Source organism: Strongylocentrotus purpuratus, unplaced genomic scaffold, assembly GCF_000002235.5.
Source record: "Strongylocentrotus purpuratus isolate Spur 01 unplaced genomic scaffold, Spur_5.0 spur5_scaffold_17, whole genome shotgun sequence".
Lineage (NCBI taxonomy): Eukaryota > Metazoa > Echinodermata > Echinoidea > Camarodonta > Strongylocentrotidae > Strongylocentrotus > Strongylocentrotus purpuratus.
The window spans coordinates 14444036-14461001 of record NW_022145602.1 but is presented as its reverse complement, the minus strand read 5'-3'; the positions used below and the strand labels follow the sequence as shown (position 1 = coordinate 14461001).

Sequence of the window (16966 nt, the reverse complement as noted above, 5' to 3'; positions counted from 1 at the left end):
CTGACATTTTGTTTACAATTATTCTAACTTATGCAAGTATCTCAAAGCATTCGTTGGATCCAGCTGAAGAATGTCTGCCCCCGACTAAAGAATTAAGTAATGATGGTTGAAAACTTGTCAATCTGTCGGTCAAAAGCAATTTTCATAATGTCACCAAATCTAATGCAAACGTCTTTGTAAAATGCTTCGATACGAATTATCTCATTCATGTTACGAATAATTGTATTTCGATAGTCAGAATATGAACAGCATACATTGGTTGAAGCCATATAGGACAAACATTATTGCTTGCCCTACCTAGCAACACGTAATATATGCAATTTGCACTCTAACTATTGAAATACAATTATAAATCACAGACGAATAAACTACTTGTATTGTGGCACTTCACAAAAGACGTGTGCATTACATCAGGTTGCATTACGAAATGGTTTATTGGATCTGGTGTAGCTAGTGGCGACATATTTTCAACCTTTACAACCAATGCAAAATGGAGGACAGTTATGTGGAATTTTGATGTAAGCTTAGTAACCTAATTCTGTCAGTTTATTTATCATTGTAGGGAGAGGAGATGAGAAACTTAATAACCTGGAATCATAGTTACACAAACAAATAATTCTACCCCCTGGCCCCTACCATCTTGCAGTAGAAATCAGTATAGCTTCCATCTCATAGATTTCTCTCCGTACAATAGTCTTTTCACCCACATTACCCGTTGGGTTTTTACAAACGAGTCAAAATTAGTCATTCGTAACCCTCCTTCATTATAACCTTGATACAATATTAATCTCTTAATTCGATCTTTCCCACACACACACACACACGCACACGCACACACACAAACACACACACACACACACACACACACACTTACCAAACCAAACCAAACAAACAACAACAAAAAGCAGAAGAAAAGAAAGAAGCAAAACTTATTTCCTTCATATACATGCACTTGGTAATCTACTTCTCCAAATGTCGATGCTTTTTTTACATTATTTTGTATACGAACTTCAATAATTTCCTGTCTTTGCACAATAAAGGTCAGATAGTACTTTTGATTCCAGGTACCTTCAAATTCTCAAACAAATTTGCAAACTCATCTCCTATTGTGTGCAGAGGCCTTGGGGAGCATGTCTTTGAATGTCAACTTTTTTTTTTCTGTATTCCTTCTACGTTTAGCAAGTCGACTGTGCTTGACAATAACAGATTCCAATTTTCTTTCTTTGTCTACCGATACAAAAGCAGATATGAGGCGTGAAACCAAAGCCTCAATGGCTGAGAAACCATGATTATCATGACCGAATTATGCTTTTCATGAATTTTGCAGCAGGTGCCTGGGTAAAACAGGTATACAGTGCGTAAACAAAAAAGTGAACCCAACTTTGGTAGCTCCTAATTAAAAGGTCGTAATCAATATGACTTTGAAATCTATTTCATGTTAAAGAGTAACTAATACCCTGTCTAAAAATACCATGTTCATAATTGTGCTGTCGTGTACTATGACTATAAAAAAGTATTATCAAAATCATCAGGTATCAAATACCAAATACAAGCAATTTTGAGAACAATTTTTAAAGATTTTGTTGCTCACCAGTCACCCGTAGCAAAATCATTATGAATAACATTTAAGAGAAAACAATTCACTTTTCTTCATGAAATAGATTTCAAAGTCACATATGTCTTAACTTTGTATACACTTTTTCTTAACGCACCGTATACCTAATGGGGTGAATAGAAACAGCGGGTTAGAGACAAACATCCATGGGAACCTTCCCTTTTGAGCTAGCTCTATTCATTCTTGTTATCAATGATGAATAAATGAAATGAAAAGGGTTAGGTTTGTCTCTTTATGGGGAAGATAGGCATTTCAGTTCGGGCTGTTTGTCAAAAACATGTTTACATTTGTGCTTCTATTAAACAGGCTTGCGATGCAGTGGATTGGGGACTGCTATGTCATCCCAGTAGTTCAACAGAACACAAGACAAGCATGTGCACTAGACTTACACCCGTACTAGACGGACAGCCAATGAGACAGACAAGGAATTAAAATAATTTCCAATGATCCTCGACATAATAGCCCATGAGAAGACAGCCCACAGGACCGACAAAAACAAGGAAATACATAAGAAAACACAGAAAATATCGGTCCTGTATAGGCAGTCGTTGTAGTGAACCCGAATTGGAAAGTGGCTAGAAGGCTCGCGAGGCCGACTATTTGTTCTAGTCGGCTGTAGGCATCTCAGGGCGTCGTTATAATGAAGTCTGTGAAAAGGGACCAGAAGGCTTGCGAGACTGACGCCATTTTAGTGAGCCTTCGGTCTCGTCAAGCCCATAGACGTCGTTCTAGTAAACGCTAAAAATGTTCCCGATAGGACCAATAGAAACCAATAGGACCAATAGAAACCAATAAGATCAATAGGATCAATAGAAAACCAATGAGACCAATAGAACCCAAAGGGACCGATAGAAACCAATAAGACCAATATAAACCAATAGGACCAATAGAAACCAATATGACAGATAGGACCAATAGGACCAATAGAAAACCAATGAGACCAATATAACCCAATGGGACCAATATAAACCAATATGACCAATATAATTAAGAAATATAGAAACCAATAGGTCTATATAAACCAATAGAAACCAACAGCTAAACTTATCTACTTATTGTTAAGTAACTGATGACAATGCACATCAATTTTGTGATTTTTATTTTCTCTCGGCAACTAATGACCAATAGATGATTTGTCTGACCATGTTACAAGTACATTCACGTTCTAGCAATAGATATATTGATTATAATGATTACTAACCAAGAAACTACATGTATGTTTATTATATAGAATAGTACAAGCCATTAGTTAAATAAAGGATATTCTTAAACTCACTTCAAATGATCTTTGTGATGGAGTTAATGCAATTGACACTTGAATATACCTTTTTGGTGTACAGTTGCTAAATTCGATTTTTGATTTATCATTATTGATTTACCAATAGAAGCCAACGTAATATTGAACCACTATAAACCAATATGCCTATATTGGTTTCAATAGGGAATTCAGAATGTGGGACCATTAGAAACCCATAGGAAGATCTCTAATGGACCAACAGGAACCTATAGAAAAAATCTAATGGACCAACAGAAACCCATAAAGAAGAAAATATCTAATGGACCAACATATTCTAAACTGAAAAAACCTATGAAGGTGATTATCGCATGCCTAGATAAATCAAGGCAGATCTATTTTCTATCGGTAAACGTTGGGTACGATGTCATTGTGGTGCGTCAAAGCCGCTGACTGTGCGTTGAGTGGAAGATGACGACTCAATGACATAAAGCTGTGGTGGCGGACTCAACCTATAGGAGAGACGACGCGACGTCTGGCATATCATCCCAACCAAATGCATAATAAATCATCAAAGCAAAACGTGTTTACCAACGGGTACCTTTCTCCGAAAAAAATCTATTCTGAGCTACTGGCCTGGAAAGACAATAAAATGAGATGATGAAGCCGATAATATTAATGCAAGAATATGAACGATTTATCTTGCTGCACTGGCGTACCTGTTCGGCACTTGAGTGTTGAGCAACCTAGATTGCAGCTCGCTAGCTAGGACACAACCGGATTTCTTTTGGCCCTGATCTTGAAGTTCGCATAAATCTAACTATTATGGCCCAGGATAGGAACCTCTTGACCGTGATACTGGTCTGCTGTTTGACTGTCGTGAGCATCGTCGCTTTGGTTCTCGGCATAATCAGCTTGAATCAATCAGGGGGCGAGACTGGATCTGGGCAGCCGATAAACATCTATACCCAGTCTGGCCAGTCATCATCTAGTGGATCGTCATTGGCGAGCAGTAGTAAGTATGAATTTATGCCAGTCGTCTTGCTCACGGGGCATCATTTTGATTGCGTTATTATGTGCGTCATCCCTGCGTCAGTATAGGGACTTTTAGATTTGCACGTCGACAAAGTTGACTGCTACGTGTGACATCTTTTAAAGCACTGGCAGTGCCTTAAAGGTGTGCACGTCACATTGCCTTAAAAGGACGTCACACGTAGCAGTCCACTATGTCGACGTGCAAATCTAAAAGTCCCGAACGACACATGTGAAAGCAAATTCAAAGCAACGTTTGCGCTGATCATTACACATTCGCTTTAATAAAGGTGTCAAAGATACATATGATGCGTCAATTAATTTCTTGATGTATCACGCCGCCATTGACTGATGTGGTCATATGAGAATGACACCGTGCAGAAATTATTGCCCTCGCCCCCACTAAAAAAGCAAAATTCCTTTAATAGCTGGCGTATGGGGTTTATTGCATTAACAGTCTTGATTAATAGCAGGGAATAGCAGAACCAAAATGAAGCCTTGTGTGCAATGGGCTTATTGGGGAGATTTATATCTTTATTCATGTATACAATAATTGGGTTTTATTTACCCACGGTACCACCTGCTCTTCCGGTGTCCTAACGAGTACGATTGACCCAGCATTGCGAGGTACCCGTTGACACCTGGGTATAGAGGGAGTGGACTAAACACCTTGGTTCTGAAACGGAGGGGTTCGCAGGCCAGTGTTTTATCCCTAGATTTTTTTTAAAAATGTCATTATTTTCATTATTTTTTTTCTTTCTCTACGAGGGGGACCGTGACCATTTTGTTTACCTCGTATTCGCCTAAGCAGAAAGGCGTGACATTATAAAAATGCTTTACCTCGCCTTCCTATCACAAGTTGACTATAGAAATTAATCTATTATGTCTTTGGATGTCATTTCAATGTGGTAAAATCAAACAGAAACAAATGGCTATCCACTAGGTCCTAAAGCAATTAAAACTATTACAGCTCTATTGAAACATCAAATAACCAGATAACAACAGGACTACGGTGTCCAAATATGCCTCTATATTTTTCTACATCATGTCTTTGACACAAAATTCACTTGATGTTTCCGGGGGTGGACTGGGACTGAATTTTTTTTTTGAAAGTTTGGTGCGACCAGCCCTCTCAATAAGATGCATACATGAAGTAGCCATTAGACCACAACTCGACAGGACCTTGATCCGGCAAAAAAAAAGAACGGCTCTTGGAAAGTCGTGGGCACGATTATAAAACAAGCGGCTGGAAGGGGCGGAATGGGGGGGAGGGGCGACTGCCCATGCCCACATTTCCTGAAAAATCACAGAGCATAGAAGAAGTGCTTATCAATTGCAATGAACACCCCTAATCCTTTGATCTTTCTGCAATACTTGGTGATGCCCAATCAAGGTCCGAGATACTGGCCAAACTTAGGGGAAAAGTTATCCCCCAAAACAAATTTTCGGCTCAAAATTTATATTTTACATGCTACATAATTCAATGAATTTGATATCAACTTGATTTTTTTAAATTATCCATCATTTTATTACCAAATCCATGTTGATAAGAGGTTTCAAGAGGTGTTTTAAAATCCGATTTTAACACACCTAACACATCACACAAAAGCACGTACATGTATATGCATGCAGTGAACACACATTTTTTTTAAAGGATCTAAGACAAAGTTACCGGATCCCTTTAAGTAAGTCTGTGTCGATCAATATATAATCATCATTGCGAAGGCAGATTTGGTGAAGTATTTGATATACATGTACGTCACTACCAGGCCTCTATGTATGTTGTTGACACTGCGCATTATGTTGTATGTGGGTTAAAATTATTTTATTGTAGTTATTTGTGATAAAGTTCAAAGTGATTCAGCGGTGAAGTACACGCCCCTACATTTGTACACTCTAATGCTTTCCAATTCATCTTTATAAAGGGAATGGAATAATGAAACTGGCTCTATACAACGTTAAAGGCAATTCACTTGTTTATGGTTCAAAAGAACCAGTCTGGAAAATAGACAATAGACCTAGAAGTTTTACCCCAGCCACACCGCAGAACCGACTCCCAAACCGACTGATTCTTGGCCTTTTAGTCTCATGTATCTTTTTGTTCGATCTGGTGTCAGACTGGTGTCGTTCCCTTTGGTGGAAATGGGGTCTTATACCCCAGCCACACCGCAAAACCGACTCCCAAACCGACTGATTCTTGGCCTTTCAGTCTCATGTATCTTTTTGTTCGATCTGGTATCAATCCCGTGTCGGTTCCTTTGGTGGGAATGGGGTCTTACACCCCAGCCACACCGCAAAACCGACTCCCAAACCGACTGATTCTTGGCCTTTCAGTCTCATGTATCTTTTTGTTCCATCTGGTATCAGTCTCGTGTCGGTTCCTTTGGTGGGAAGGGGGTCTTACACCCCAGCCACACCGCAAAACCGACTCCCAAACCGACTGATTCTTGGCCTTTCAGTCCTATGTATCTTTATGTTCGATCTGGTATCAATCCCGTATCGGTTCCTTTGGTGGGAATGGGGTCTTACACCCCAGTAACACCGCAAAACCGACTCCCAAACTGACTGATTCTTGGTCTTTCAGTCTCATGTATCTTTTTGTTCCATCTGGTATCAGTCTCGTGTCGGTTCCTTTGGTGAAAATGGGGTCTTACATCTCAGTCACACCACAAAACCGACTCCCAAACTGACTGATTCTTGGTCTTTCAGTCTCATGTATCTTTTTGTTCGATCTGGTATCAATCCCGTGTCGGTTCCTTTGGTGGAAATGGGGTCTTACATCTCAGTCACACCACAAAACCGACTCCCAAACTGACTGATTCTTGGTCTTTCAGTCTCATGTATCTTTTTGTTCGATCTGGTATCAATCCCGTGTCGGTTCCTTTGGTTGGAATGGGGTCTTACATCTCAGTCACACCACAAAACCGACTCCCAAACTGACTGATTCTTGGCCTTTCAGTCTCATGTATCTTTTTGTTCGATCTGGTATCAATCCCGTGTCGGTTCCTTTGGTGGGAATGGGGTCTTACACCCCAGCCACACCGCAAAACCGACTCCCAAACCGACTGATTCTTGGCCTTTCAGTCTCATGTATCTTTTTGTTCGATCTGGTATCAGTTCCGTGTCGGTTCCTTTGGTGGGAATGGGGTCTTACACCCCAGCCACACCGCAAAACCGACTCCCAAACCGACTGATTCTTGGCCTTTCAGTCTCATGTATCTTTTTGTTCGATCAGGTTTCAGTCTCGTGTCGGTCCCTTTGTGGGAATGGGGTTCTGCACCTCAGTCACACTGCCTAACCGACTCCATTTTAGACTGCATGCCGTCTGTGACTCCTTATAGCCTAAATAATACATTTTTGTTGGTCTGATTTTGGACTGTGTGGCCCGAATTCAATTTGTCGACGAACCTAGGTTTATGTGCGTCATTATGACGCGTTTTGACGCGTTTTTACAGACCTAGGTTTGTCAAAACGCGTCAAAACGCGTCACATGACGCACATAAACCTAGGTTTGTCGAGAAACCTCCTTTGTGAATTCAGGCCTGTATGTCTAATGTTGGTCTGGTGTCGGTCTAATGTCTATCTGGTGTCAACCTGATGTCGATATGATTTTCTTAATCATATGAATAGTCAGATCCTAGGTCATAAATCTTTTACATGTATAAATGTTTGTATCAAATCCTAATGCAAATTCTTCCAAAATCGGATCGGAGTCGGGTCGTATAGTGTGCCAGGGGCTTAAGGCATAAGGTCTTTGTTTTCTCGGTCTTATAACTTTACTGTCGATTGAGTAAGCATTTCATTTTGTTTTCATTTTCTTTCATGAATTAGGCAGCAGTGATGACAAGGTCTGGCTCTTTGCCATCGGTCACTATGATGATATCTTGGAATATTTGTAAGTGTACCTTGAGTGGGCGTACGTAGCTAGAGCATGTTAGCGATAATGATGGTTATGAGATTATGATAATGATGATGATGATGGTGGTGGTGGTGATGATCATGCATGGAAATGATGATGATGATGATGATAATGATGATGATGATGGTGGTGGTGGTGGTGGTGCTGGTGCTGGTGATGATCATGCATGGAAATGATGATGATGATGATGATATCGATGATGGTGTTAGTGGAGTAGGCGGTGGTAGTTTTGCTTAGTGCTGCTTTTTCATAAAAAACATTTATGATGAAAATGTTGATACTGATGATTGCGATGTGATGAAATGATATTAATGATGTTTGTAATAGTGATAGTGGCGATATGATTTGTTGATAACCGATCTCATCGGATCACTGATGTATTCGAGGTCGTGAGTAACTGTGGGCGTATATAATGTCAATATGTTTGTGTGTGTGTGTGTGTGTGTGTGAGAGTGTATGTGAGAGCATATTGCTAATTTTTAGAAATAGGTTAAATAGTTGAGTGGTCATGCTAATCTAATCCATGTCACCGTTTACATGGTTACAGGGATGAGACGACATACACAATCAAGGGATTTGGCCCAGACATGGTGGATGCAGGTAAGAAGAGGGATGGATGTAAAGAAAGAACAACCTCAGGCAATTGTAATGGCTTTGTGCGTAGCCTATTGATCATTGCGACAATGACAATGACGTATAACACAATCCGAACATGATATCTTTGCGGCATACAATAGGCTATCGAGATTGATCTTAAGTTGATTTTTTCGAAAAAAAGTTGTGATTGTGTTAAAGAAAGAAAGAGAACAAACGGAACACAGAGTGAGGGGGATATAGTAAGGGGAGAATAAGAGGGGATATAGACAAAGTTTTATAAGATGATGTTTTATTGTTTTATGAAAGGATGTTTTAAAACATGATTTTACTAATGACCGGTCATTAGTAAAATTACGTGTTAGGCAAAATAAATGCCTGGTCACGTGTACGCTCTCAACCAATTATTTGATTAGGATCTGCTTCATCATATTATAAACAATTTTAATCATCTTTATGCAATTGCTTTCTTAGCTGTCTTAGCTGTCAGGTAAAATAACCACCACTATTAAGGTTCTTTTGAATTACATGTAATGCTCCATTATTACTTTATTTTTTTCAGTGTGTTCGATAGCGAACAAGAACTGTCAACTGGTTTATGACGTCTACGAACATTGTTGGGACAGCCAAGCGGGTGAGCGGCCCAGGGGTGGCCCAGGGCTCATGGGCGGATGGTACGATGGGTGTACAGGTGAGTTATTATTCTTATTTATTGATTTATTGATTAATTGAATTATTTATTAATTCATTAAGCTATTCATTTATCTATTCATTTATTCATTTATATATCTACCGTATTTTGATATTTGGACATATATTATCTTTGCCTTCAATTGATTAGAACTAATTTTCTTGAATAACATAGAAAATGATAATAAACCTAGAGATGTTGTGTTCTAGTGGATAAGTCGTCGGACAGTGAATCACAGAGTCCGCGTTTCGACCCCCGCCACGGCACTAATGCCATTTGACAAGATATTCACCTACAATGTGCCACTCCCCACCCATGTATCAAATGGGTACCGGTAGGAAGGAATTCCTTAAATGCTGTGAGCGCCGAAATCGGCTGCCTAGCAGAACCGGGGCAATGTTGGTGCGTCTTGATCTATATGTGCGCTATATAAATATCCAATAATATTATAATTATGAATGCTACCATGATACATGTGTCTTTCTCTTATATTTAAACTCTCATTAAAGGTCGGGTGAGAGCTAAATATAAGTTGATTCCTGTTGATGTGCAGGGCTGCATACAACTCATATTATGTTATTCAAACATCTAAATATATTTCATAGATTTTTAGATATGTTTTTAAATAATTGTTTCAGACCTGCTAAGCTCCACCCTGAAAAAATTGCTCCTGATCTCATTCGTCTTGTGACATCACCTATCAACAACAAATTACTTGTTTAATCTTTATTTCACTGTATCCTGTAGTTTCTTGCCTTTCGGGGGGAAAAATAGCAAATTTTAATTATCAAAAAATATTCTTGAGTGGAAAATGAGACTACATCTGAAAATGCGTAGCTTTAAATAAATTGGAAATGAAATTTTTGAATTTATGATTTCAATCAAAACCTACTCTTCTGACGTTATTATCTTAATCGTCATGTAAAACAAAAATGATTTATTTTCTCAACTTATTTTAGCATCCTACATATTTTGTTTCAGGTTGGGTCCAAACTTTCGATCGCCTGCTGACGTATTATTTCACAGTGCCATACAACAAAGGAGGCTCTGTCGCCCTCTACGCCAAGAATGACAGCACAGTGACGTATAACAATTTGACCAATCTGAAAGTTGGATTTCTGGATGGCTGGAATGCGGACGAATTTTGCCTCGCCCGCTACACAAACATCGCGGTAAATAAAATGACCAAATAAATGTCAATGTATTAAATGCTGATGTAAAATACATAGAGTTATGATGTTCTGTAGAGCACAACATTATAATTTATTGTTGTAAAGAAAGGTTATTCGTCATCAAATTTACTGATATTTTCTTTTCACCCCAGAAGAAAAATCCAGTTGAACCAGTTGAAGCCAACTGATAACCCTGCATATTGAAATGTGCTGTAAATTCAGATAAATTGTTTTGAAACATAGATGTACACGCACCCCATATCCATTTTGCAAATTAGCTGGTGTCAACTGGAAATTTGCCCAAGGACCTGTTAGAATTTGACCAGTTGAAGTTCTAACTGGTCCAGTTGGAGTTCAACTGGTCAAATTCTGACTGGTCCAGTTGAAATTCAACTGGTCACATTCTAACTGGTCCAGTTGGAATTCAACTGGTCAAATTCTAACTGGTCAAGTTGAAATTCACAGACCAGTTATCAACTGGCCAACTGGAAATATGCCCACGGACCAGTCAACTGGTGCAACTGAAAATATGCCCACAGCTGGGCACAAAGACGGCCAGTTATCAACTGGTGCAACTGAAAATATGCCCACAGCGGGGCACACAGACGGCCAGTTATCAACTGGTGCAACTGGAAATATGCCCACAGCGGGGCACACAGACGGCCAGTTATCAACTGTTGCAACTGGAAATATGCCCACAGACCTGTTATCAACTGGCGCAACTGGAAATATGCCCACAGCGGGGCACACAGACGGCCAGTTATTAACTGGCGCAACTGAGATATGCCATGCACAGACCAGTTATCAACTGGTGCAACTGGAAGTTTGCAAACAAACCTGCAGTTATCAACTGGTGTAACTGGTCATTAAGGACTGGTTCCAGTTAAATGAAATGCAGTCGCACCATATATCCGCTTGATGTGCATCATGGACCAGTTAGAGTCAACTGGAACCAGTTGAATTTATCTGGTTCCAGTTGAATCTAACTGGTTCCAGTTAACTTGAACTGGAACCAGTTGGAAATTTCAACTGGTGGTAACTGTTTTGTCCTTCTAGGACTTAAAAGCACTATATCATGGCAAGCTTTTCAAGAGAAGATCTTTTGTTGACCACGTCAAATCAAATCTTGTTAAAGCCTGTTTTATGCTGCCTTTTCCCATTATCCTCATGATTTTCAATATTTGTTTTAAATCAATCTCAAAACTTACTTGGTTCGGGTCGAGTGAAGAGTTTACGAGTACATCTTATCTCTTTCCCCCTTCCTCGTCTTCCTTACTCTATTTCCCTTCTTCGTTTCCTTATCTCTTTCCCCCTTCCTCGTCTTCTTTACTCTATTTCCCTTCTTCGTTTCCTTATCTTTTCCCCCTTCCTCGTCTTCTTTACTCTATTTCCCTTCTTCGTTTCCTTATCTCTTTCCCCCTTCCTCGTCTTCCTTACTCTATTTTCCTTCTTCGCTTCCTTATCTCTTTCCCCCCTTCCCCGTCTTCCTTACTCTTTTTCCCTTCTTTGTTTCCTTATCTCTTTCCCCCTTCCTCGTCTTCCTTACTCTATTTCCCTTCTTCGTTTCCTTATCTCTTTCCCCCTTCCTCGTCTTCTTTACTCTATTTCCCTTCTTCGTTTCCTTATCTCTTTCCCCCTTCCTCGTCTGCCTTACTCTATTTCCCTTTTTCGTTTCCTTATCTCTTTCCCCCTTCCTCGTCTTCCTTACTCTATTTCCCTTCTTCGTTTCCTTATCTCTTCCCCCCTTCCTCGTCTTCTTTACTCTATTTCCCTTCTTCGTTTCCTTATCTCTTTCCCCCTTCCTTGTCTTCCTTACTCTATTTCCCTTCTTCGTTTCCTTATCTCTTTCCCCCTTCCTCGTCTTCCTTACTCTATTTCCCTTCTTCGTTTCCTTTATCCCTTTCCCCCTTCCTCGTCTTCCTTACTCTATTTCCCTTCTTCGTTTCCTTATCTCTTTCCCCCTTCCTCGTCTTCTTTACTCTATTTCCCCCTCCTCGTTCCCTTCTCTCGATTCCACCTCCTCTTTTTCTGCTCCCCCTCTGTCTGTCCTCCTGTTTGTATGCCTCTCTACTGTTCTTTCATCCCCCATACAGGGTTCTACGCTCAGTGCCAACCAGATATTCCACTACCAATCAGCTGAGCTCTTGATCAACGCAATCCTGAATGAACAGGTGATTATTTCCTTTTCTAAAAATGTATTTATTTGGTGTTTTAACTAGAGTGACCAGCAGCTCAGACTCAGACCATGGGGACAGTCACCTTAAAAGGGAATAACATGTACACAGCCATTTTACATCATATTATTCGTTTTCAATAATACGAGAAATTATGCATGATAAACAATCGAAAACCTACTTGTTCGAATAAGAATTATGATAAATCTAAAGTACTACATAATGCAGCCTATTACTTTAAAGTTATACATGATACAAGTTAAACTTTTTTAATTTTCAAAGCCATAGCGTATACTGCATAGTTTGACATGTAACTCGTGACGTTTCGGTGATTATAATCATTGCCATTATCATCGTCCTCATTGTCGACGGCGTCATGTTCATCACTTTCATCCCCATCATTGTAACATATCAGATATCCTCCTACTCCTTCTTCTCCTTCTTGTACTCAGGTCTTTCTTTTTATTTTTCTTCTTTTTGTTCTCATATTATCCCTCTACCTCTACGTCTTCCCTTTCTCTCCCTTCATCTCCCTTTTCTTCTTTTCCTCTTTTCGAAAACTTACCAATGAAAAAGAACTGCACGATGAGGCCTGGTAGGCCTTGGCTTGCATGTAGAAAATCCATTTTAATCTTATGCGAAGTAAAATCCCTCTCCCTTTCAAAACGTCGTTTTTGTTCTACTGAGCAATGTTATGAATACTTTTAAAAATTATCCTTCCTCCCTATCTTTTTCAAAGATTGACGTGGCATTCGGTGAATTTTTGAGTCAGTTCACGAGCTCGCTGAAACTCATTTCACCGCCAAACTTCGATAACAACTGTCTGGCTGGCGGTGCCTCGATCATGACACGACACACCAACCGTGACCTGGTGAATTGGTGGAATGACGCCTTCCAGCGTCTCAGGGACAGAGGGCGCTATAATGAAATCTGCGAGGCAATTCCTGAGCGCCACGGTGAGTAGTTATAGCGTCATGAAAGCAATGCTTTAAATACTCCCCCCTCTCTCTGTCTGTCTCCCCCTCTCTCTACCCCCTCCCTTCCGTCTCTCTCTCTCTCTCTCTCTCTCTCTCTCTCTTTCTATCTCCCTCTTTCCCTCGCTGATCAAAAAAAATATCCCAAGTTTAAATTTTGAATAGTTTACTATGCTTTAGTCCAAGATCTCTGTCTAAAAATCCAATAATGTTCTCTGTTATCGATATATATATTTTTAAAATCTAAATTATTTCAAGTGGTGTGCAGATGTTGTCCGACATCCCATTAGAACTATGACGATGAAACGACGCCGGCTTATTCCGTCTTTAGTAGGTTTCCAAAGAAGTTTCGTCGTTATTTAATTGTTTGATAATGCACACCCATCATAATGTTGTGTCTTCTAGTCTGATTTTATTTCATTAACTTTGAATCGTTCAGACTTGGTGCCTTTTTGTAAATTATATTCACCCCCACCAACAAAAAAATGCCTTAATGACCAGCGATCAATATTTAGCTTTTGAAATACCTTGAATAATGAAAGGCATCGATTGCTCACCATAGTCAGCAATTCAGCGTCACGGGAGGGAGCAGGAAACTTTACTGCCACTTGAAAAATGATACATGGAGATGAGAAAGACTGAGGGAATGAGTGAACGAGAGAGAGAGAGAGAGAGAGAGAGAGAGATAAAGAGAGTGTAAGAAATAAGTAAAATAGTGGATTTCAGGAAAGAGAGAGAGAGAGAGAGAGAGAGAGCTGGAAGGTATTATTCCACAAGTCCCGCCCAGTTCGCAATTATGTAACCCGGAACTATTTTGTTTCTTGCCTGTTCTGCGCCAACAGGTCATATCGCCGGTCAGGATTACACTGAAATCTGCCTCGGTTATTAATCAGCTTCACGCTGATTGGTCTGTTCTCCATCATGTGACCATCTTCCGAAGATGACATTCATCAATGTTACTAGCTTACCGAGAGATAGAGAGTGATTTAAGTCACGTTCCAAGTACTGATTCTTATTCAGAAAAAAAAAATGTATTTTCAAAGTGTAATTCATAACAAAGTATAAAGGCTCGTTCAGTAAATAACGCGGTATAGCGCCACAAAAATCCTGCTACGGTTATCATATGTGTACATGAATGGCAACTGATCTCTGTGTTATAAGACACAGCAATAAGAAACGTGTCTCACTTTACGTCATCGTAAAAAAACCGCTATGGTTTTGTCGTGTCATATCGATCTGAACAAGGCTTTTATACTTTGATATTTCGAAGTAGTTTCTGTGTGCATTGGCTAAATTAAGGGTTCGATCATATTATGTATATTTCAGGCAGCAGACAGCACCCCCTAAAAACTGTGAATCACTTTGCTTGAGAAAGTATATCGGAGTGGATGGAATCAGCATATGCCACTAAAGTTTAGGTTGATAGAAGCCTAGAGTTCATGACTTTATGATTACCCCTAAGCAATAACAGTTTTATGTATCAAAATGTAATTATATAGGTGTAGGAAATAGAGAACTATTTAGAATGCCTGGAAATATATGACTTATATATGTATACACAGACAATCAAACTGTGAATTCATAATTTGCTTACCCTCATTAGTCAAAAATTGTTTTCTTTGTTTTCACAGTTTCAGCCAGATACCTGATCAAACTGTCTTTCTGCATTTAGTTTTTTGTTTGTTTTATTTCTAAGTTTCAGGAGTGATTAACTTAACGAAATTTATATTTCCCTTCTTATAGGCTTAAACCTGTGACAATAATTTACATATGTGTACATGGTGTTGGGTATTCACATTTTATTATATGATTACTTTAATCATAATACCATATTGGGTTTTAAAAGTCATGTCTATGTTAATAAGTGAGTAAACGAATAAAAGTTATACTTTCATTTACATTATAATTTTTCTCATTACAATTATCATTTTTATCACTATAATAACTTGTATTCTTATCGTTATCATCATAATAATCATTATTATTATTTTATTTGTATATGCATTCTCATTATAATTGTCATCATTGCGATTTTCTGGTAAAGCTCGAAGTCCATTAATGTTTTGATAAAAGAGAAAATATAACATACTAGATGTCAAAAAGTAAAATATTTCGGGAGTACGAGAGTTTTGAGTAATTTCGAACGATCCAGTGATTTATATCACGTTTTTTATTTCCATACATATGCTTCAAATATGCATGTACGATGCAATGTTTTACATATATATGACGCCCCGAAAATTTATATGAATATCGAGATAACTCAATAAAGTACATTCAGCAAAAGAAAAGGGTGTTCTTTTTCATTGTATGTTCGTTTCATTTAAGTGTCAATTTAACATCTAATACGTATCTTTCTTTTAATATTTTATATGACGGATCATTGTGGTACTACACAAATGTAAGGAAATAAACTATACAACTCTCGAGGAAATTCCTTACATTTGGTTATAATTATTCTAACTTATACAAGTATCTCAAAGCATTCGTTGGATTCAGCTGAAGCATGCTGAATGTCACTATACAAAACTCATCTGCCCCCGACTAAAGAAATAACTAAAGAGGGTTGGAAACTTGTCAATCCGTCGGTCAAAAGACCACTTTTGTAATGCAACCAAATCTAAAGCATACGTCTTTGTAAAAAAATTCGATACGAATAATTGTATTTCGATAGTCTTATTGTAGGGAATGGGGGAGTCCGAGATATAGATCGAGAGAGGGGTAGAGAGAAGAGAGAGAGGGGAGAGAAATATGTATGTATATAGAGAGAGAGAGAATGGAAGGGAAAGAGAGAGCTGGAGAGGAAGGGAGGGAGAGAGAGAGAGAAAGAAAGGAGAGAGAGAAAGAGAGAGAGAGAGAGACGTGGGGGGGGGGGGGAGTGGGACGGTGTAAAATGCAAATTATTGATTTTTAACTATAACATTATCACCCCCCCCCCCATTAACTTTAAATCGCTGTTTCTTTTATTTAATCTTTATTTTTTTCCATGATATCATGGTTAATTCGGAAATTGCTGATTATTTCAGAAAGGAATGCTGATTCTCTGAAAACCCACCACGTGGTGCTGATGGGGTAAGACAAGATAAAGAGAAGAATGAATAGAGAGAGATAGAGAGAGAGAGAGTGTTTGTGTGTGTGGAAGGGGGTAAAGCTAAAGGGAATACATCCAGAAAAAACACGGGGGGGGGGGGCTCTAATCATACAGGATACAGGAGCTGCGAGACGTTTTGTGATACACATACTCAACCTCACGTACGCACACCTATACGCACACACCTACATACTCAAAATCTATTTCTTAAGCCCAAATAACGACACAAAATAATAGACCAGTTTACTTATTTTACGCATACCTTTTTAACAAAAAATTCTCTTGATGACTGAAAAGCTTGCAATAATATTGCCCGACGTAGCAACAACTAATATGTGTTAGGTGATGGCAAGCAATGGCCTTTTGTAAAACATGCTTATCAAATTCGGGGAATAAACGTGTATCAAGTGAACATTATTAAACAGGTCTATTGAAGCCCCACTAAAGTGTTGGAAGCCCCAAATTGGCCG

General features: G+C 39.0%; 1 protein-coding gene across 1 annotated transcript; it reads left to right on the top strand.

Moving 5' to 3' along the window:
- Positions 1-3451: 3451 nt before the first annotated feature.
- Positions 3452-16012, top strand: LOC115918712. The gene is made up of 8 exons (XM_030987777.1): positions 3452-3864; positions 7713-7776; positions 8348-8400; positions 8957-9085; positions 10067-10257; positions 12351-12428; positions 13171-13387; positions 14248-16012. The coding sequence occupies exons 1-8, from the start codon at positions 3675-3677 to the stop codon at positions 14292-14294; spliced, it is 969 nt and encodes a 322-aa protein (XP_030843637.1). The 5' UTR covers positions 3452-3674; the 3' UTR covers positions 14295-16012.
- The last annotated feature ends 954 nt before the right edge of the window (positions 16013-16966 follow it).

Bases quoted from the DNA above. Each gene is read 5' to 3' on its own strand.
- LOC115918712 (XM_030987777.1), top strand. From the start codon at position 3,675: ATGGCCCAGGATAGGAACCTCTTGACCGTGATACTGGTCTGCTGTTTG. The intron at 7,777-8,347 runs GTAAGTGTACCT...ACATGGTTACAG, and splicing joins GATGATATCTTGGAATATTT to GGATGAGACGACATACACAA. The intron at 13,388-14,247 runs GTGAGTAGTTAT...CTGCGCCAACAG, and splicing joins GGCAATTCCTGAGCGCCACG to GTCATATCGCCGGTCAGGAT.